This window comes from Acartia tonsa, chromosome 11 (assembly GCF_053477335.1).
Source record: "Acartia tonsa isolate MP-2025a chromosome 11, ASM5347733v1, whole genome shotgun sequence".
Lineage (NCBI taxonomy): Eukaryota > Metazoa > Arthropoda > Copepoda > Calanoida > Acartiidae > Acartia > Acartia tonsa.
Window position 1 is genome coordinate 3,086,194 of NC_137270.1, and position 23,054 is coordinate 3,109,247.

The window sequence follows — 23,054 nt, forward strand, 5'->3', positions numbered from 1 at the left end:
GGAATTTTAAAGTTAGGGGGAGATTTGAAATCTGCATCAAATTTTGAGGATTTTTTATGAAATTCGTTTTTTCTATAATTCTTTATCTAAAAGCGGAAATGCAATTTAAGTTAATTAATTTTGGCATATGTGATTGATGGATTTAAAAAATCTGCGCTCTGATTGGATGGCGTACATCATTCAACCAATTAGAGCGCAGGTAGTTTAAAATCCACCTATCCCATTGGTTAAAATTGATTAACTTAAAATGCATTTCCGCTTTTAGATAAAGAATTATAAAAAAACGAATTTTATAAAAAAATCCTTAAAATTTGATGCAGATTTAAAATCTTCCCCTAACATTATAATTCCGGAAAACTTATATATCTTAACCTACATATAGATTTGAAAAAAAGTATTAAAAACTGAATTTTCATTTGCTTAAATATTTACAATACAGAGTTAATGCCTAAAAATTCATATTATCCCTAGTGATATCCAATGAAAAAAAGAATAAAACTTAATTTGTTTTAAAATTTTCGTTTGAGGCTAAAGTAATGCTTTTAATGAATTTTAACTATCTCCCAGATGTAAAAATAGGAGAATAGTTATTTCTCACATCGTATTATAAACGGCTTTCCGCGGATATAGAAAGTACAATTATGAGATTAAAACTAGTTTTTTAGCCCCGAGGTGACCGGCTTAAAAAAACTGGTTTTAATCTTATGATTGTATATTTCTATATTCGTAGAAAGCTGGATATAATACGATGCTAGACATAGTTTTTTTCGTATGGATGAGAACCGGTTCCTATCCACCGGATTCGAATGAATACGAGAAAGAAAGTTGTGTATATTAGTTTTGATTAAGCAGAAATAATACTGACAACAGTATTGATGAAAGCTGTATCAGCCTGACTGTCCTCCAGGTTTCTACCTGGATCCTGCACCTTGTCAGCTAACATCCTATCCAATTCCACTCGTAACTCCTACACATAAACAAGGATGATAACATCCATAAGAAGCGAAGCACAAAAAAAAACCATGGAATGGACAAACGGACAAAGATAGGTAAAGAGCAGATATTCAATTATTACAAAGAATATCGGGTTTAGTCCCTTTCGTGGCAACGCCCCTTAAGGGGCGTTTCTTCGTATTTTCACAGTAGGTTTTTTACTATTTCTAGCCACTGCGGGGCCAATTGCCTAACCCTGCGGGGCAATCACCTAAAACAATATAACCTAACCTTACCTAAAATAACCCATCAAAAGCCATTTTGAAAATACGACGAAACGCCCCTTAATGGGCGTTGCCACGAAAGGGACTATACCCAGAATATCTTTCAGAGAAAATTTCAGCGTCTATCTTCAATATCCTTCAATAAATCACATTTTCCCCATAGCCTTAAGAACTGACTGACTAAAAACTAAATTGAAGAGTAGCTTTGCTCCTAATAGGAAAGATCATTTTCACTAAGACATTTAGATCAGAAGCGTGAGGAAGGAGGGTGTATCCAACCCCTGACAAAATTGATGGGGGTGGATACACTCCCCTAGGTGTCCACCCCGCCCCCCCCACACTCCCTTTACAAGGGCCTACATCCTACCAAAGTGGGGTGTAAAGTTAAATAATTTTTGCTAAATTATACAGTTATTTAGGAATCATTTCATTTGGCAAAGTTTGAATGCGATAAAACAATTCTATCATGCCAAAATTAACCACAAAAGGTTAATCCGTTAAGGAAACAACAACTCTAATAGAAAAGCTTTGCTTTTAATATTTATAAAAAAAAACTTACTTTTAGTATTTCCGCAATAATTTGAGAATCACAGATAAACTTGATCCACCCTCCCTGGATATGAAGAACAAATTCTCCCCTTTCACTCATTACCTATAATAAATAAATATAGCAAGTCTAGATGATTAATTGTGGTATTTGCCACCCCGAAGCCCCTAATTGTATAGTAACTTCGCTTCCAACTTACGGGCGGTCCAAGTGATCTCCCCTAAGAAGGAGGTGGGGCCATTGAACCCCCCCATGTATTAAAGTATTTATAGTTTGACAACCTTATTGTGTTTGATCTGATTTATCTTGCTTCTGCCCACCCCTTTCAGGGATGGGGGATAATTATTGCCCATTATTATTGTTGTACAGATATATTTAACCTCTGACTTTTAGTATTAATTATTCCAATCTATGCATTGACCATTTTGTTGTATTATCTTTAGTACTTTGTGAGCTTTGAATAAATCAACATCTTAAATTATATTCTATTTGTTATTTGGTGGTATATAGAGAAGCTTCTCTATAACTACACTTGTCCACGTCTGTTCACACCGCTGTAATACCCGGACTCGGGCAGCGGCTGATAAACTGCGGCCACTACCACATAATCTCTTAATTTGACCAATGGGAAAAGAGTGTACCTTCAATCCGACCACATTATTAGATAGTATGTGTACAATGTACACATTTTGGTTATATTTGGTCAAAAAGTTTCGTTATTAGTATTACGAGGTTGTATTATATTTGACTAATAGGGTGGGTCGATTTTGAAAATTTTTATCTGAGACCAAAGCGGGAAATTGCACATGATATTTACAAGTGTTATACACCTCTAGATGATACAAAATTTATCTTAGGTCTAAAAACCGTGGGCTAGCACACATACAAATGTACAGCCATTAGTGAATTGCTTCATAGGGCTCGCTGGAATGGCCTTGAGGAGTAGAATCAGAAACTAATGTCCGTTTCAAAATATCTCGTTCCTAGCCTTAGAAAGACTAAAAAATCATTTTTTGCTTTTTTTTGAGAATTGGCCAACTTTTATAGGTTTTTTGGTATTATCTCCCTAGGATTTTTTATTAAATTTTGAAAATTTCCTTCAGATACCTGGTTCAAATTGCAATGCCACCCATAAAATAGAAAGATTACCTCAACCCCAGAGCCACCAAACAGAACAAACGGCACCATAGGAACCATGCTCACGTCACGCAGAAATATTCTGCTAGTTTTAACCTTGATAAATTAAATAAATGATATAATAATTCACTTACTTTAATAAAAAAAAAACAAGGATGAAACATCCATAAAAGCGAAGCTATGAACGGATATGACAGACGAACATTAACTTTTGTTAGATCTGAATATACAAAATATGAAAATATAAGGTTTGAAAAAATTATACTTAAATTTGTTGCAAAACTTCTTAAAAACATAATTCTATTTAAGGACATACTGACATTTTTAATACTTGATTATAGAGATGCTTCGCTCATAATATTGTACCTTATTGTAATAGGAATCAGTAATCAAAAAATCAGATCAATTGGATGATTTTATCACATAAAAAATTGTTATTAAAAAAGTAAAAAATCAACATGTTTAAAATGGACGTACGGACATTCTGGTAACGATTATAACGCTGCTACGCTTTCTAAATCGTACCTAACTAGTACAGGAATCACCATGCAAAGTTTGAAATCGATAGGACAATTCTAACATGATAAATTAACGAATAAAAGCTAACTATCTCGGACGGACGGACGTACGGACGGACCGACCCTTATTATAGAAAAGCTTCGCTTTTATAAAAATATAGAAATGAAGTAGCTTGATTTTTTATAAGTAATGAGACATGCATGATCATTTTTATATTTAGTATTTTTAAAAGCAAATATTTTCTACATTCAGGGTATGTCCTTAAACAAGTTTGTTTCAAATAAAATTTTAGGACTTACAACATATAAGTATCGAAGGGTTAGTATTCAAGTCCCTATGCTTTTCTTTGTTTTGAGTATAAAAGAATTGTCCTATCGATTGGCATGTTAATTCCTGTAACAGTAAGGTTACAGTTTAGAAAGAGTAGCAGCTCAATCAATAACAGAAATGTTCATTTTCAACAAATTGATTTATAAAGTTTTATTGTAAACAATTTATTGTATGAAACCATCGTTCTATTTCCATAATTCTTAGAATATTTATATCTAAGACGATTAGGTATAAAATGAAAGTTATAAAATGAAGCATCAAAGAAATTTTAAGATAGATTTAAACGGAAATTTCTTAAAACTTTTATTATTTTTTTTTATGTATGTTTGTCTGATAGTTTGATTTGTTGAGCTATGATAAAAGAGAATGTAGAGACAACGTCTGTAAATCAGCCAGTGCAGTGGGAGAACAGTGGAGGTTCATTCCAGACATGTCATTGGTTGAAATTGTGTACAGATTTTGGTAGGAAAGGGCATATTTTTTTAGATAAAGATTTTGGGTAAATTATATCGTGTAAAAAATTATTTCCTAATATAGCATGAAGCACATTACAACACCTATAAGTTAGCTATGAATGGTTGAATTCCTTAGGATAAAGGTGTGTTGTCTGCTATGAAATTCATTTTTAAGTTAGACGAATTTTAGATATGAATATCTAGATATATTATGTATAGGTATTGCTATGATCTTATGGATCTTAATTTCTAAAAAAACTTTTACCTTTTCTTGATAAACAAGGTACGGAGTTTCAAATGAAGACGACTTTGCACAAACAGAACTAGAAATTATATTTGTCTTAATAGGAGTGAGCCTTAGCATAACATGTCGAGTAGGGTTGGGCCGGATATCCGGTCTGGCCGGTTATCCGGCCGGATATCCGGCCATTTTCAATATCCGGCCGGATACCGGATATTAAAACTATCTGGTTACATGATATCCGGCTGATTTTCGACGCCGGATATCTGGTTATCCGGCCGGATATCCGGTAAATTTCCGGATATCGAACGTTGGCAAGATGTCCGGCCGGAACCGGATATCCGGCATTAGAAATCTGCCGGATATCCGGTATCCGACCAAAAAAGTATCCGGCCCAACCCTAATGTCGAGCCTATGTAAAAAGAAATTATTCATTCAAAGTTCATACTAAAATTCACATGAATTAGAGGGATAAAAAATTATTGGACTGTAAATGATGGTGCCAAAAGTAGTACAAACATGCCTTTTTTTGGGTTGGCTATAAAACTTTGGGTACTTTAATCAATTTTATTGGTTGGTTCAAACTTATAATGTTTAAACTTTTCAACCAATGATTTTAATCTACAAAGGGGGTAATTTTGTTAATCATTAATTAGTGACAAAATCTATAAGTTTGCATATCCTATGCATGATCATGGTACTCCAAAACAATAAGCTTCTCATAGGTCCTATTTTAGGTTATTACTATTTTGGGGAGGGATCATCACAATTCCAAAAAAATTACCCCTAAAAAAATTCCTCACTTGCCATCAAATTTTTTTTATTACTCTTTTTTCAGAAACTAAATTGAAATAAAGGAACAGTAGGTAGCTTTCGCAACATTTCGCAAACTTGTGAGCAAGCTTCCAGTCAAATGTGTTTATTACGTCTAATTGTTCTTAATGCTGACCAAACGCATAGTATAATGAAACGCATATTTAAAAACAGTTTGACCTAATAAGTGCATTTGACTCACAACTTTAATGAATTTTGCGAAAGCTACTATTTCCTTTGGTTGATTTTTAACAGAAATATTATTGAATTATAAGTTAAGACTATTATATTCCTAGGATGAATGTTAACATAGCCATCTTCTTGGGTTTTAAACTTGAAATCTTCCGGCCTTGTGGGGGCTACCATTGCACCTTAGAGAAATAAAATATCTTTATAATATATTTTTTATTAAAGAAAAATTTGAGAAAAAATAATAGTTTTGTGTTAATATCAAATGTTCTTATCTATATACCTTAAAAGAAATATATAAGACAGAGAACATATATTTTAAGTGACAGATTACGCCCTGCGTTACGAGGCAGTATATAAATAATACACCAGGGTACTACTTTAAATAAATTTTAAATAGTATTGGTGCTAAAAACAAGGTGTTGAGCTGACTTCCATAAAAATATCATATGCATATCCGAGATGTTTTCAACATAGCCTTTTAGGTAGGCTAGTAGTTACATTTTTAAAAGCGAAGATTTTCTATAATTAGGGTTGGTTCGTCCGTACGTCCGTATAAGGGGGGGGGGAAGTTCTGACACTTTTGCGTAAACAGTGATTATAGGCTTTGTCTTTGGAGTGAGAGGATAGGTTATTTGACAAAAAAGTTTCCTTTTGGGATGTAGTTTTCCTATTTTAAAAAAATTTTGGATTCGGCCTCCAGGTTCCGGTACTCCAGGCCTCCAGGTGGATTCTGAACAGGTAAAAAAAAAATTTCAAGTTAGAACAAAACTTATTTAACAAAAGTTGCTACTTTATGGATGGTATGAACAAATTTTAAGAAAATTTTGAAATCGGGCTCCAGGTTCAGGTACTGCAGGCCTCCAGGTGGATCCTGGACAGGTAAAAATTGAAAATTTTTACTCTAAAAGTTAGAACAAAACTTATTTAACAAAAGTGGCTTCTTTATTGATGGTATTAACTAATTTGAAGAAAATTTTGAAATCGGGCTCTAGGTTCAGGTACTGCAGGCCTCCAGGTGGATCCTGGACAGGTAAAAATTGAAAATTTTTTGTTTAAAAGTTAAAACAAAACTTATTAAACAAAAGTAGCTTCTTTAAAGATGGTATTAACTAATTTAAGAAAATTTTGAAATCGGGCTCCAGGTTCAGGTATTGCAGGCCTCCAGGTGGATCCTGGACAGGTAAAAATTGAAAATTTTTAGTTTAAAAGTTAGAACAAAACTTATTTAACAAAAAATGCTTTTTTATGGATGGTAGGAACTAATTTGAAAAAAATTTTGAAATCGGGCTCCAGGTCCAGGTACTGCAGGCCTCCAGGTGGATCCTGGACAGGTAAAAACTGAAATTTTTTTCTATTAAAGTTAGAACAAAACTTATTTAACAAAAGTTGATACTTCATGGATGGTATTAACTAATTTAAAGAAAATTTTGAAATCGGGCTCCAGGTTCAGGTACTGCAGGCCTCCAGGTGGATCCTGGACAGGTTAAAACTGAAAAAAAATTCTATTAAAGTTACAACAAAACTTATTTAACAAAAATTGATACTTAATGGATGGTATTAACTAATCTAAAGAAAATTTTGAAATTAGGCTCCAGGTTCAGGTACTGCAGGCCTCCAGGTAGATCCTGGACAGGTAAAAATTGAATTGTTTTACTTTAAAAGTTAGAACAAAACTTATTTACCAAAAGTAGCTTCTTTATAGATAGTATTAACTAATTTGAAGAAAATTTTGAAATCGGGTTCCAGGTAGATCCTGGACAGGTAAAAATTGAATTTTTTTACTTTAAAAGTTAGAACAAAACTTATTTAACAAAAGTAGCTTCTTTATAGATGGTATTAACTAATTTAAAGAAAATTTTGAAATCGGGCTACAGGTATAGGTACTGCAGGCCTACATGTAGATCCTGGACAGATAAAAATTGAAATTTTTTACTTTAAAAGTTAGAACAAAACTTGATTTCGTCTTTTTCTTCAAATTAGGTAATACTAGCTAAGAATTAACAACTTTTGTTAAATAAATTTTGTCTTAAATTAAATAGTAAATAATTTCCGTTTTTACCTGCTCAGGATCCACCTTGATCCTACCAGTACCTTGACCTGGAGCCCGATTTTAAAATTTTCTTCAAATTAGTTCCTACCATCCATAAAGAAACCACTTTTGTTAAATAAGTTTTGTTCTAACTTTTAAAGTAAAAAATTTCAATTTTTACCTGTCCAGGATCCACCTGGAGGCCTGCAGTACCTGAACCTGGAGCCCGATTTCAAAATTTTCTTCAAATTAGTTAATACCATCTATAAAGAAGCTACTTTTGTTAAATAAGTTTTGTTTTAACTTTTAAACTTAAAGTTTTCAATTTTTACCTGTCCAGGATCCACCTGGAGACCTGAAGAACCTGAACCTGGAGCCTGATTTCAAAATTTTCTTCAATTTAGTTAATACCATCTATAAAGAAGCTACTTTTGTTAAATAAGTTTTGTTTTAACTTTTAAAGTAGAATTTTCAATTTTTACCCGTCCAGGATCCACCTGGAGGCCTGCAGTACCTATACCTGGAGCCCAATTTCAATTTCTTTTTTTAAATTAGTTAATACCATCCATAAAGTATCAACTTTTGGTAAATAAGTTTTGTTCTAAATTTAATAGAAAAAAATTTCAGTTTTAACCTGTCCAGGGTCCATCTGGAGGCCTGCAGTACCTTGACCTGGAGCCCGAATTCAAAATTTTCTTCAAATTAGTTCCTACCATCCATACAGAAGCCACTTTTGTTAAAAAAGTTTTGTTCTAACTTTTAAAGTAAAAAAATTCAATTTTTACCTGTCCAGGATCTACCTGGAGGCCTGCAGTACCTGAACCTGGAGCCCGATTTCAAAATTTTCTTCAAATTAGTTAATACCATCTTTAAAGAAGCTACTTTTGTTAAATAAGTTTTGTTTTAACTTTTAAAGTAAAAATTTTCAATTTTTACCTGTCCAGGATCCACCTGGAGGCCTGCAGTACCTGAACCTGGATCCCGATTTCAAAATTTTCTTCAAATTAGTTCATACCATCCATAAAGTAGCAACTTTTGTTAAATAAGTTTTGTTCTAACTTGAAATTTTTTTTTTACCTGTCCAGAATCCACCTGGAGGCCTGGAGTACCGGAACCTGGAGGCCGAATCCAAATTTTTTTTTAAAATAGGAAAACTACATCCCAAAAGGAAACTTTTTTGTCAAATAACCTATCCTCTCACTCCAAAGACAAAGCCTATAATCACTGTTTACGCAAAAGTGTCAGAACTTCCCCCCCCCCTTAATCAATCACATTTACTCTTTACTTATTTTATCTTATTCTATATTATCAAATCTTATCTACTTTTCTTAATAAAAGCGAAGCTTTTCTATAATTTGGGTCGGTCAGACAGTTAGCTCTTTTCGTTAATTTAGGCATGTTAGAATTGTCTTAAAGATTTCAAACTTTGCATGATGATTCCTGTAGTAGTTAGGTACGATTTAGAAAGCGTAGCAACTCTATAATCATTACCAAAATGTCCGTACGTACATTTTAAACATGTTGATTTTCTACTTTTTTAACAACAAACTTTTATGTGATCTAATTATCCGTTTGATCTGATTTTTGGTACACTGATTCCTGGGACAACAAAGTACAATATTATAAACCAAGCAACTCTATAATCAAGTCCTAAAAATATTGTCCATAAACATTATTCTAACCAAGCAGTTTTTCAACAAATTTACTTACAATTTTGCTACGAATCTTATACATTTATATTCTGATTATTCAGTTCTGACACTATACAAGTGTTAATGTCTGTTTGTCCTACCATTTCAGTGCTTCGCTTTTATGGATGTTGTCATCCTTGTTATTGAAAAAAAAATAAAAAAATAAAAATATTTGTGAGCAAGAATGAAATGAAAAAGAAGGATAATATAAGTTTTGTAACAACAGGGGAAAAGAAAACAATATTTTATTAAGAAGTAAATTTTGTGTATGTTTGTCTTTTAACAAGGATGACAACATCCATAAAAGCGAAGCCCTGAAACGGTAGGACAAACGGACATTGACACTTGTATAGTGTTAAAACTGAAAAATCAGAATGTAAATGAAGCAAAATTGTGAGTAAATTTGTTGAAAAACTTCTTGATACAGGATAATGTTTATACTTACATTTTTAGGACTTGATTATAGAGTTGCTTTGCTTATAATATTGTACTATGTTGTCCTAGGAATCAGTATAACAAAAATCAGAACAATCGGATAATTAGAACACATAAAAATTAGTTGATAAATATGTAAAAATCAACATGTTTAAAATGGACGTACGGACATTCTGGTAATGGTTATAGAGTTGCTACGCTTTCTACTACAGGAATCACCATGCAAAATTTGAATTCGATAGGACAATTCTAACATGCCTTAATTAATGAAAAAAAGCTATCCATCTCAGACCTACGGACGGACCCTAATTATAGAAAAGCTTCGCTTTTAAAAATCCTCACCTGTTGGTGTTTGTTTATATCTAGTTTCTGGAGTTAGTATCTTCACAATGTTGGGATACAAAGCATCCTTACCTGTGGGTGTTTGTTTATATCTAGTTTCTGGAGTTAGTATCTTCACAATGTTGGGATACAAAGTATCCTTACCTGTTGGTGTTTGTTTATATCTAGTTTCTGGAGTTAGTATCTTCACAATGTTGGGATACAAAGCATCCTTACCTGTGGGTGTTTGTTTATATCTAGTTTCTGGAGTTAGTATCTTCACAATGTTTGGATACAAAAATCCTCACCTGTGGGTGTTTGTTTATATCTAGTTTCTGGAGTTAGTATCTTCACAATGTTTGGATACAAAAATCCTCACCTGTGGGTGTCTGTTTATATCTAGTTTCTGGAGTTAGTATCTTCACAATGTTGGGATACAAAGCATCCTTACCTGTTGGTGTTTGTTTATATCTAGTTTCTGGAGTTAGTATCTTCACAATGTTGGGATACAAATCCTTACCTGTTGGTGTCTGTTTATATCTAGTTTCTGGAGTTAGTATCTTCACAATGTTGGGAAACAAATGCTTACCTGTTGGTGTCTGTTTATATCTAGTTTCTGGAGTTAGTATCTTCACAATGTTGGGATACAAAAATGCTCACCTGTGGGCGTCTGTTTATATCTAGTTTCTGGAGTTAGTATCTTCACAATGTTGGGATACAAATCCTTACCTGTGGGTGTTTGTTTATATCTAGTTTCTGGAGTTAGTATCTTCACAATGTTGGGATACAAATCCTTACCTGTGGGTGTTTGTTTATATCTAGTTTCTGGAGTTAGTATCTTCACAATGTTGGGATACAAATCCTTACCTGTGGGTGTCTGTTTAAATCTAGTTTCTGGAGTTAGTATCTTCACAATGTTGGGATACAAAGCATCCTTACCTGTGGGTGTCTGTTTATATCTAGTTTCTGGAGTTAGTATCTTCACAATGTTTGGATACAAAAATCCTCACCTGTGGGTGTTTGTTTATATCTAGTTTCTGGAGTTAGTATCTTCACAATGTTTGGATACAAAAATCCTCACCTGTGGGTGTCTGTTTATATCTAGTTTCTGGAGTTAGTATCTTCACAATGTTGGGATACAAAGCATCCTTACCTGTAGGTGTTTGTTTATATCTAGTTTCTGGAGTTAGTATCTTCACAATGTTGGGATACAAATCCTTACCTGTTGGTGTCTGTTTATATCTAGTTTCTGGAGTTAGTATCTTCACAATGTTGGGAAACAAATGCTTACCTGTTGGTGTCTGTTTATATCTAGTTTCTGGAGTTAGTATCTTCACAATGTTGGGATACAAAAATGCTCACCTGTGGGCGTCTGTTTATATCTAGTTTCTGGAGTTAGTATCTTCACAATGTTGGGATACAAATCCTTACCTGTGGGTGTTTGTTTATATCTAGTTTCTGGAGTTAGTATCTTCACAATGTTGGGATACAAATCCTTACCTGTGGGTGTTTGTTTATATCTAGTTTCTGGAGTTAGTATCTTCACAATGTTGGGATACAAATCCTTACCTGTGGGTGTCTGTTTAAATCTAGTTTCTGGAGTTAGTATCTTCACAATGTTTGGATACAAAGCATCCTTACCTGTGGGTGTCTGTTTATATCTAGTTTCTGGAGTTAGTATCTTCACAATGTTGGGATACAAATCCTTACCTGTGGGTGTTTGTTTATATCTAGTTTCTGGAGTTAGTATCTTCACAATGTTTGGATACAAAAATCCTCACCTGTGGGTGTCTGTTTATATCTAGTTTCTGGAGTTAGTATCTTCACAATGTTGGGATACAAAGCATCCTTACCTGTGGGTGTCTGTTTATATCTAGTTTCTGGAGTTAGTATCTTCACAATGTTGGGATACAAATCCTTACCTGTGGGTGTTTGTTTATATCTAGTTTCTGGAGTTAGTATCTTCACAATGTTGGGATACAAAGCATCCTTACCTGTGGGTGTTTGTTTATATCTAGTTTCTGGAGTTAGTATTTTCACAATGTTGGGATACAAATCCTTACCTGTGGGTGTTTGTTTATATCTAGTTTCTGGAGTTAGTATCTTCACAATGTTGGGATACAAAAATGCTTACCTGTGGGTGTTTGTTTATATCTAGTTTCTGGAGTTAGTATCTTTACAATGTTGGGATACAAGGCAGCGGATAAAACTAAAAACAAAATCATAAAATTCGTTATATTTTGTCAAATGCTTTTAAAAAGTCAATCTGACAAGAATTCATCCTTATAATAAAGTAATAGGATGTCTGATTGTCTATTTGTGTGTACTGAAGGATCTCGCTAACCGCTGAACCGATCGAGCTCTCCTTAACAGGGTGGATTCTCATAGGTTCCGAGAAGGTTTATAACTATTTTGGGGTAGGGTATCACCATCCTCCTAAGAGAAATCGCCCCTAGAAAAAAATTACCCCCCCCCCCCCCAAAAAAAAATGTAAAATTATTTTTTAACTGAAATTAAATTTTTTTTACTTTTTTTTTAAATCTGAAATAAGAAATTGGGTTAGAGAATTCGACTCTCTCCTCCTCAAGTGCCCCTAGAGGCTTCTAGGGGCGTACCCGCTAGTTATTAAATAACGTACTTTACACATTTACGTATATAAAGAGTCAGTTTAAGGTTTATCTATGGTATTATATAAAGTAGTTGAACCAAAACTGTTTTACTTTACAGTGAAGCTTCTTATAGGGCCAGGGAAGGTTTTGAACTATTTTAGGGGACGGTATCTCTACACATCCCAAAAATGCCCCCTCCACAATTTTTTTAACTTTTATTTTAAAACTTGAATTCTAATAGGGGGTGACTCCCCTCCCCCTAAAAAAGGCCCCTAGTTATAGTATATATTACGAGGGAAACTACACATGCAGCCCTAGCGACTCAAAACCAGCAACTGTTTATGCTTTTATTCAAGAAGGTATGTTTATATTAAATATTTTTTACTATTAGCTACGCCCCTATAAGTTTCTTGGGGCTTCTAAGGAGGGGGGGGGGGGGGGGGAGGGTAAGGTAGAAATCGAAACCCCCCTATTTTCAGTTTAAGTTTTTTAAAGGATAAAATTTTTTGAGGGATCATTTTTGATTTGGAGGGTGAAAAGACCCTTCCCTAAAATAATTTAAAACTTTCACTGGATCTTTCATAAGCTTAAATGTGTATAAAAACTAGGGTTGGCAATCCGAATCCGGGATCCGGAATCCCCCCAATTTTTGGTCAATTTTGGAATCCGGAATCCGTTTTTAATAGCGGATTCGGATTCTTAATTAGTACGCTAAAATTAGCGTCTTGAGTTTTTTCTTTCAACTCGCCCTTTTTAAAGGCAAAGATTATCATCATTATATATAAAATCTTTTAAAATCTGGTTCGATTCTCGGAAGTGAATTATAGAGAAAACCAAGGACATTTATTTTTAGGACATATGTAGCACTTATTTTATTAAATTAAAAAAAAACTTTTAAAATATTGCTAGAATTCAGAAACCTCCAAAAATAAGAATCCGGAATCCGCGGGAATCCACCATTTTTTGGACGGATCTTTGTAAGAATCCGAATCCGGTCAAAAAATTTGACGGATTGCCCTCCCTAATAAAAACCCAATCACTTCAACGATTAGCGAGATCCTTCGCTACAGTCAAAAAAGCTTACTACTTTATATAATAGGATTAAAAATATTTCTGTGATAATCGTTTCCAAGTTTTAAGATTTTTTTATAGGAATTGAGGTTCAGGTGCTGCAAGCCTCCAGGTGACGCAAACATTAACAGAATATTTGGAATACCCATTCCAGCATCATAGATATGACGAAAATATTATAAATAGCTATTCCCTTATTTCTGTAATTGTTAACATTTTTTACCTGCCGCTAAAACTCTAAAATTGTCATTGAACTTGTTGATCTGTGGTTTGGTAAGGGCCAGCACGGCGTCCCCACCTCCACGCCCGCGTGCGCTTCGATCAAAATCGCGCATTTTAAGTTCACCTAGAATTTGCAAAACTTAGTTATAGTTATTGATGTCCGTTTAGTGTAAAGTAAGAGCGAATGGAAAAATTGCATATTAAAAAAACCGTAGACTCGACTCTTAGTCAGTTATTTCCATTGTTAACGCTAGACGTTTCAAGTTTTTAAAACCGAAGCTTTTCTTTAATTAGGGTCAGTCCATCCGACGTTCGTTACGGTTAGCTCTTTTCGTTAATTTAAACAGGTTAGAATTGTCCTATCGATTTCAAACTTTGCATGATGATTCCTATATCAGTTAGGCAAGACTTTGAAAGCGCAGTAACTCTATTATAGTTACCAGAACGTCCGTACATCCATATAAATCATGCTGATTTTTTACTATTTTGGCAACAAATGTTAAAATTATCTGATTTGTCTGATTTTTGGTATACTGATTCCTTTTACAACAAGGTAAAATGTTATAAGCGAAGCATCTCTATAATCAAGTCCTGAAAATGTATGTATGTCATTATCCATCTATCATAAATAAGAGCTGAGAAAATGACAAAAAGTTTGAGACTTACATTACAGAATTGAGTGTAGCTTCGCTACTTAATATGTACCTGACAGAGAGAGAGGGAACAATGGGATGTTTATTACACTAGTCCCCAACGTTTTATAATAACGTTTTTTTATTCGTTGGCTTAACAACTTTGGGGACTTTTACTGAATTTTGATTGGTTGGTTTATTAAGTCAAGTGTTCAACCGTTTCAACCACTAATTTCAATCTACAGAATTGGAAATTTAGTGTATAATCATTCATCAATTTATCAGCTATTGTCTTATCCCTTTAGATCTCTGTATACCTGGAATAAAACCAATGCTGGATAACATTTCAGCAAACTGATGTTTCAAACTTGACATAGTTTCTAGAGTCTTCTGGCCAAGATAGTTTTCCTAGCATAAGATATAAAAATCAAATTAGGATGCATTGTATAAAAAATAAAAAAAATATATAAAAAAAATTATCATGTAATATGATTTTTATTTACATAAATACCTTCGCACTTCAATTAGTGTAATAAAATAACATTTTATACATAAAATGTTTTTTAACTACCCTTTCATATTTGAAAATCAACCAATAGCGTCGGTCGGGAATATTAACACAGCCAAGTAGCTGAAAAAGAGCAGAAAGCAATTTGCAGCAGACGAAAAAGGTCCCCAACAGGGAGATCCAGGTAGTTGTCTGGTTATACATCTATATCAATTTATTTCTTTAGCAAGACAGAGAGAGGGTGGACAATGGACTAGTCCCCAAAGTATTATAATAACGTTTTCTTATTTGTTTGCTTAAATAACTTTGAAGACTTAATTTTAATCTAGAGAAGGAGTAATTTCGGAGACGTACATCAATTTATCGGCCATTGTCTTATACCTTTAGATCCCCGAATGTATGAGGTGACCTGCGCAAATACCCAGCCAGCACGCTGACCCGCCTCTGCAGCCTTCCTCCAGGCATTATACGCGCGCAAAGTTGTTATCTGAAGTAAAAAATTTCTTTTTTAAATCATGTAAAATTATAAACTAAAATATTGGATACTATAGAATATAGAATGTTCGTGGAACTCATTTTTTGTCAGTTCGTTCGTCCAGTAGGAGTGGTTGGGTTAAACGGGTTATTATCCCGCTGCGAGTTTCACATTTTTTTAGAGAACATAAAAATCTTGCGTAACATTCAAGCAATAATATAATCATTACTAAAATGGTAAAAAATGTATGAGTTTCTCCTATATCGCTGTGTACATGATTTTCAAGTATGGCTGAGAACCGGTTCTAATTCCGGCGGCTATAAATCTGTTTGGAAGGCACACTGGAGATGAGTTTACCTGGTCACTATTGCATGCTACAAACTTGAACCTAGCTTTGTTAGCAGCCTCTCTTTCCTGGAATAATAAAAAATTCAAAAAAATAATAGGTAGTTATTTCTTTCATCGTATTATAAACGGCTTTCTGCGGATATAGAATGTACAATTATAAGATTAAAACCAGTTTTTTAGCCCCAAAGTTCCGAAGGCACGGGCTAAAAAAAACTGGTTTTAATCATATGATTGTACATTTCTAAATTTGTAGAAAGCTGGATATAATACGATGCGAGACATAGTTTTTTCGTATGGATGAGAACCGGTTCCTATCCACCGGATTCGAATGAATACGAGAATAAATATTGATTTAGTTATGACAAGCGGCTACCACCTCTGAAGAGGAGGGAAGGGGAGCATAATTTTTCTATGGGAGATTTCGTTGTGTTACCCACCATTGCAATAAACTTAATGAGTAGCTAAATTGTAAAGAAGAGCCATATCAGTTCAGCGGCAAAAAAAAAACAATCAAGTCTGACCTTTTAACACAGAGATCTTGAGGGATAAGACAATGGACGATGATATCATGTAAAAAATAATAATGAAAAACAAAATTATTAAAAAAAAGTAGAATAGAACTGTTGGTAGTAAAGTCTGGATAATGTTATATAATTGTATAACCCTATTAATCCTTATAATAAAGTAACATGATGTTTGTGTGTTTGTCTGTACCGAAGGATCTCGCTAACCGCTGAACCGATCGGGTTCTCCTTAACAGGGTAGCTTCTCATAGGTCCCGGGAAGGTTTATAACTATTTTCTTGGGGGGTGGGACACCCCCAACCCCCCACAAAAATGAACCCCCCCCCTCCTAAAAAAAAATTTTTAACTAAAATTTAAAATGAGGGGGGGGGGAATTTTTCTTTTAAAATCTAAAATAAGAAGTTGAATTATTAAATTCGACTCTCTCCTCCTCAAGTGCCCCTAGAGGCCTCTAGGGGGCGTAGCCGCTAGTATTTGATAAAGTCCTAAACATTTTTGAGCTAGCGAATGAGATATCTATTAAAACAACTAACAATCTGATATAAAACTATCTATTTGTTTACCTTAAATGGACTAACAAAAGGAGATTTATTAGTTAGAGCCGCAGCTATTGTAAGTGCCGAGTCTAAGCACCGGAAAATGGCTCCATAAATCAGAATTTTGCCGATCCTGTTTTTTTTGTGAGATAATCATATTTCGTAAATGGAAAATAAGTAAAAATCTGATGAAAAAATGGTCAAGATATGCAAAATACTCCTTTTCAGTTTAGCAAAAAAAATTTGAACATCCGAAAATTGTAAAAAGTTATGTCCTTGCTGTCTTGTGTTAATGAAAGAAATACAGGAAAACGACCTTTCTAAAGAGTATTGCTTTAGAGATCTTTGGAGTCATACAAAAGCATATTAAGATATTTTGGTCATGTTCTGAGGAAGGTAATGTTTAACCTTTTTCCAAATTACGTGACCCAAATATTTAATTAATTAACAAATAAGCCGCATTATTTTCAGTCGGCAAAACTTTTCAGCCGCTACAAAGACAAGCTATCCATTTCTATAAATAGCAGCTGCAGCCATCCACCATACAAATCACCGGCTGCCGACAATATACAAGTTATGATTATCTTTCCTGACGTCAACAGGAAGTTGAGCAAGGTGATAGCCGAGAGCAGTTAGTTCGTGATCATCATCCATAGCACCAACATCTTGTAATCTAAACAGAGAGTAGTTAGTTCATGAACATCATCCATAGCACCAACATCTTGTAATCTAAACAGAGAGTAGTTAGTTCATGATTATCATCCATAGCACCAACATCTTGTAATCTAAACAGAGAGTAGTTAGTTCATGATCATCATCCATAGCACCACACATCTTGTAATCTAAACAGAGAGCAGTTAGTTCATGATTATCATCCATAGCACCAACATCTTGTAATCTAAACAGAGAGTAGTTAGTTCATGATCATCATCCATAGCACCACACATCTTGTAATCTAAACAGAGAGCAGTTAGTTCATGATTATCATCCATAGCACCAACATCTTGTAATCTAAACAGAGAGTAGTTAGTTCATGATTATCATCCATAGCACCAACATCTTGTAATCTAAACAGAGAGCAGTTAGTTCATGATCATCATCCATAGCACCAACATCTTGTAATCTAAACAGAGAGCAGTTAGTTCATGATCATCATCCATAGCACCAACATCTTGTAATCTAAACAGATATAGAGTAGTTAGTTCATGAACATCATCCATAGCACCAACATCTTGTAATCTAAACAGATATAGAGTAGTTAGTTCATGATCATCATCCATAGCACCACACATCTTGTAATCTAAACAGAGAGTAGTTAGTTCATGATCATCATCCATAGCACCAACATCTTGTAATATAAACAAAGAGTAGTTAGTTCATGATCATCATCCATAGCACCAACATCTTGTAATCTAAACAGAGAGTAGTTAGTTTGTGATCATCATCCATAGCACCAACATCTTGTAATCTAAACAGAGAGCAGTTAGTTCATGATCATCATCCATAGCACCAACATCTTGTAATCTAAACAGAGAGTAGTTAGTTCATGATCATCATCCATAGCACCACACATCTTGTAATCTAAACAGAGAGTAGTTAGTTCATGATCATCATCCATAGCACCAACATCTTGTAATATAAACAAAGAGTAGTTAGTTCATGATCATCATCCATAGCACCAACATCTTGTAATCTAAACAGAGAGTAGTTAGTTTGTGATCATCATCCATAGCACCAACATCTTGTAATCTAAACAGATATAGAGTAGTTAGTTCATGAACATCATCCATAGCACCAACATCTTGTAATCTAAACAGAGAGTAGTTAGTTTGTGATCATCATCCATAGCACCAACATCTTGTAATCTAAACAGAGAGCAGTTAGTTCATGATCATCATCCATAGCACCAACATCTTGTAATCTAAACAGAGAGTAGTTAGTTCATGATTATCATCCATAGCACCAACATCTTGTAATCTAAACAGAGAGTAGTTAGTTCATGATCATCATCCATAGCACCACACATCTTGTAATCTAAACAGAGAGCAGTTAGTTCATGATTATCATCCATAGCACCAACATCTTGTAATCTAAACAGAGAGTAGTTAGTTCATGATCATCATCCATAGCACCACACATCTTGTAATCTAAACAGAGAGCAGTTAGTTCATGATTATCATCCATAGCACCAACATCTTGTAATCTAAACAGAGAGTAGTTAGTTCATGATTATCATCCATAGCACCAACATCTTGTAATCTAAACAGAGAGCAGTTAGTTCATGATCATCATCCATAGCACCAACATCTTGTAATCTAAACAGAGAGCAGTTAGTTCATGATCATCATCCATAGCACCAACATCTTGTAATCTAAACAGAGAGCAGTTAGTTCATGATCATCATCCATAGCACCAACATCTTGTAATCTAAACAGATATAGAGTAGTTAGTTCATGAACATCATCCATAGCACCAACATCTTGTAATCTAAACAGATATAGAGTAGTTAGTTCATGATCATCATCCATAGCACCACACATCTTGTAATCTAAACAGAGAGTAGTTAGTTCATGATCATCATCCATAGCACCAACATCTTGTAATATAAACAAAGAGTAGTTAGTTCATGATCATCATCCATAGCACCAACATCTTGTAATCTAAACAGAGAGTAGTTAGTTTGTGATCATCATCCATAGCACCAACATCTTGTAATCTAAACAGAGAGCAGTTAGTTCATGATCATCATCCATAGCACCAACATCTTGTAATCTAAACAGAGAGTAGTTAGTTCATGATCATCATCCATAGCACCACACATCTTGTAATCTAAACAGAGAGTAGTTAGTTCATGATCATCATCCATAGCACCAACATCTTGTAATATAAACAAAGAGTAGTTAGTTCATGATCATCATCCATAGCACCAACATCTTGTAATCTAAACAGAGAGTAGTTAGTTTGTGATCATCATCCATAGCACCAACATCTTGTAATCTAAACAGATATAGAGTAGTTAGTTCATGAACATCATCCATAGCACCAACATCTTGTAATCTAAACAGAGAGTAGTTAGTTTGTGATCATCATCCATAGCACCAACATCTTGTAATCTAAACAGAGAGCAGTTAGTTCATGATCATCATCCATAGCACCAACATCTTGTAATCTAAACAGAGAGTAGTTAGTTCATGATCATCATCCATAGCACCACACATCTTGTAATCTAAACAGAGAGCAGTTAGTTCATGATTATCATCCATAGCACCAACATCTTGTAATCTAAACAGAGAGTAGTTAGTTCATGATTATCATCCATAGCACCAACATCTTGTAATCTAAACAGAGAGTAGTTAGTTCATGATCATCATCCATAGCACCAACATCTTGTAATCTAAACAGAGAGTAGTTAGTTCATAATCATCATCCATAGCACCAACATCTTGTAATCTAAACAGAGAGCAGTTAGTTCATGATCATCATCCATAGCACCAACATCTTGTAATCTAAACAGATATAGAGTAGTTAGTTCATGAACATCATCCATAGCACCAACATCTTGTAATCTAAACAGATATAGAGTAGTTAGTTCATGATCATCATCCATAGCACCACACATCTTGTAATCTAAACAGAGAGTAGTTAGTTCATGATCATCATCCATAGCACCAACATCTTGTAATATAAACAGAGAGTAGTTAGTTTGTGATCATCATCCATAGCACCAACATCTTGTAATCTAAACAGAGAGCAGTTAGTTCATGATCATCATCCATAGCACCAACATCTTGTAATCTAAACAGATATAGAGTAGTTAGTTCATGAACATCATCCATAGCACCAACATCTTGTAATCTAAACAGATATAGAGTAGTTAGTTCATGATCATCATCCATAGCACCACACATCTTGTAATCTAAACAGAGAGTAGTTAGTTCATGATCATCATCCATAGCACCAACATCTTGTAATATAAACAAAGAGTAGTTAGTTCATGATCATCATCCATAGCACCAACATCTTGTAATCTAAACAGAGAGTAGTTAGTTTGTGATCATCATCCATAGCACTAACATCTTGTAATCTAAACAGAAAGCAGCAAGTTCATGTCGATTTTTATCAACCAATAGATATGCATATTACAGATTATACTATTATTATTTAGAGTCCTATGTGACATGTCCCCTACCTACTTAGGTAAACTGGTTAAACATTCAAATTGTAAGAAAGAACTTGATACACCTAAAAACATAGATACGACTGTATTATAAGTCAATGGACAGATGATTCATGAAATGTAATCTTTAATTGAGCAACAAAAAAAAGATATTTAAAATGGAGGAAAGAGACATTAAACTGAAAATTACACCAATACTCAAAGTTTTCTTATTTGTTGGATCAAAACTTTGGATACATCTTGATTGTCCTATCTATTAAGATGCCTGATATTATAAACGTTTCTAACCTAACCAGAGCCAAACAAATTACAATATTAATATTTTGAATTTTAATGGATATTGATAATATACCTGGTAATCGCAGATGTGATTGAATCACGTTTGGGTGGCTCCAGAATCCTGCTGAGGACAGTATCAACTGGTAGGCCAGCAAAACATGGTAGAATCTTTATCCTGTCAGATCAATATATGTTATGTATTATTTTCTATTGATTAATAGGAGGACAATCAGTCCGAACCGATTTAGTTCTTAATTTTAGAGAAAGTTTAGAACATTTAAAGTCCTTTCTTCACTGTCCTTCGAAAACAGAGCTTTAGATACCTACTAGAGGTGAGGGCCGAGGCCACTGGTATGTAACAATACCTAAATGGTCAGGGCAGTTATTATTGGGGGTATCGTTAAATTAGCCAGCTTATAGAAACATTTACTTAGGATATGCGATAATCTCTAACAATATCCACATATTCTATATCCATTACCTGTATAAATTGTACTGTCAAGTTTATGTTATTAATAAAAGTAATTTTATGATCTAATTGAAAATAATATCTTCCTTAGGACCATTTGTTCCAAAGGTATTCTCTGTATTTCTGGCACCGGGTCCACTCGAAACTGATTCTCATACCTAATAATTCATCAGTATTTTATTTTGCAGATCTTGTAGGTTTTTGATCATCATGAAGGTCCATAGATTTCCAGTTAAATTTTCTGAATTCAAAAGGGCAAGGGGTAAAGTCTACTTCAAAAGATAAAAAATAATAAGAAGACCAGTCGAAATAAACAAAAATGCCGTAAAAAGATGGTAATAAATAAGATAATGCCAATTAAGCTCCCTAATTTCTACATATTTATCCTTAGTTATAATAAAGTAAAAGGATGTGTGTCTGTTTGTTTGTACCGAAGGATCTCGCTAACTGCTTAACCGATCGGGTTCTCCTTAACAGGGTATCTTCTCATAAGTCCCGGGAATGTATAAAACTATTTTGAGGGAGGGTACCAACACCCTCCCGAGAGAAATCGCCCCTAGAAAAAAATTCCCCTCCACAAAAAAATAGGGGACCCTCCCAAAAATTTAAAATAAGAAATTAGTCAAATTTGACTTCCCCCTTCTCAAGTTCCCCTAAAGGCCTCTAAGTGCGTAGCCGCTAGTTGTTATAAAAGTCTACAAGTAAATTTGTAAGTTTCTTAGATTTTCTTACTATACTAAACACTTAATTTTACAGAATCTCTATGTAAATCCCTCACCCCTTATGTTTTCAGTAATTAATAGATTTTGACCTGTAATTAGTATATAGATGGAAGCAATAGCCTGGCCTCACACGACCAGCTCTACCCCGTCTCTGCTTTGCATTAGCCTGGACAAGAATTTTATTATTATATCTTTATCGTAATATCATTAGAATGAAAGCAATAGCCTGGCCTTGCACGGTCTGCTCTAGCCACGTCTCGGCTTAGCATTAACCTGGACAAGAATTTGATCATTTTAATTTTAACGTATTATTATAAAGGTAAATAGAAAACAAGGATGACAACATCCATAAAAGCGAAGCTCTGAAACGATATGACAGACGAACATTAACTTTTGTTGAGTGTCAGAACTGAATATACAAAATATGAAAATATAAGGTTTGACAAAATTATACGTAAATTTGTTGCAAAATTTCTTAAATACAGAATTATGTTTAAGGACATACTGACATTTTTAATACTTGATTATAGGAATCAGTTATAAAAAAATCAGATC

General features: G+C 34.1%; 1 protein-coding gene across 2 annotated transcripts in view; it reads right to left on the reverse strand.

Moving 5' to 3' along the window:
• Positions 1-434: 434 nt before the first annotated feature.
• The window catches only part of LOC145332966 (putative ATP-dependent RNA helicase DHX57), a 59,518-nt gene continuing 36,898 nt past the window's right edge, over positions 435-23,054 (reverse strand). Inside the window, exons 34-49 of one of the 2 annotated variants that reach the window (XM_080178098.1) lie at positions 22,589-22,665; positions 21,862-21,935; positions 21,382-21,481; positions 17,440-17,525; positions 16,880-16,983; positions 15,802-15,858; positions 15,379-15,456; positions 14,779-14,869; positions 13,831-13,953; positions 12,124-12,136; positions 10,517-10,578; positions 5,552-5,630; positions 4,471-4,528; positions 2,914-2,997; positions 1,777-1,869; positions 435-967 (exon numbers count right to left, since the gene is read on the reverse strand). In XM_080178098.1, the coding sequence (XP_080034224.1) occupies positions 845-967; positions 1,777-1,869; positions 2,914-2,997; positions 4,471-4,528; positions 5,552-5,630; positions 10,517-10,578; positions 12,124-12,136; positions 13,831-13,953; positions 14,779-14,869; positions 15,379-15,456; positions 15,802-15,858; positions 16,880-16,983; positions 17,440-17,525; positions 21,382-21,481; positions 21,862-21,935; positions 22,589-22,665 (1,302 nt within the window). In that variant the 3' untranslated portion in view covers positions 435-844. Of the gene's footprint in view, positions 968-1,776; positions 1,870-2,913; positions 2,998-4,470; positions 4,529-5,551; positions 5,631-10,516; positions 10,579-12,061; positions 12,137-13,830; positions 13,954-14,778; positions 14,870-15,378; positions 15,457-15,801; positions 15,859-16,879; positions 16,984-17,439; positions 17,526-21,381; positions 21,482-21,861; positions 21,936-22,588; positions 22,666-23,054 lie in introns of both variants that reach the window. The other variant, XM_080178097.1, reaches the window with a different exon arrangement.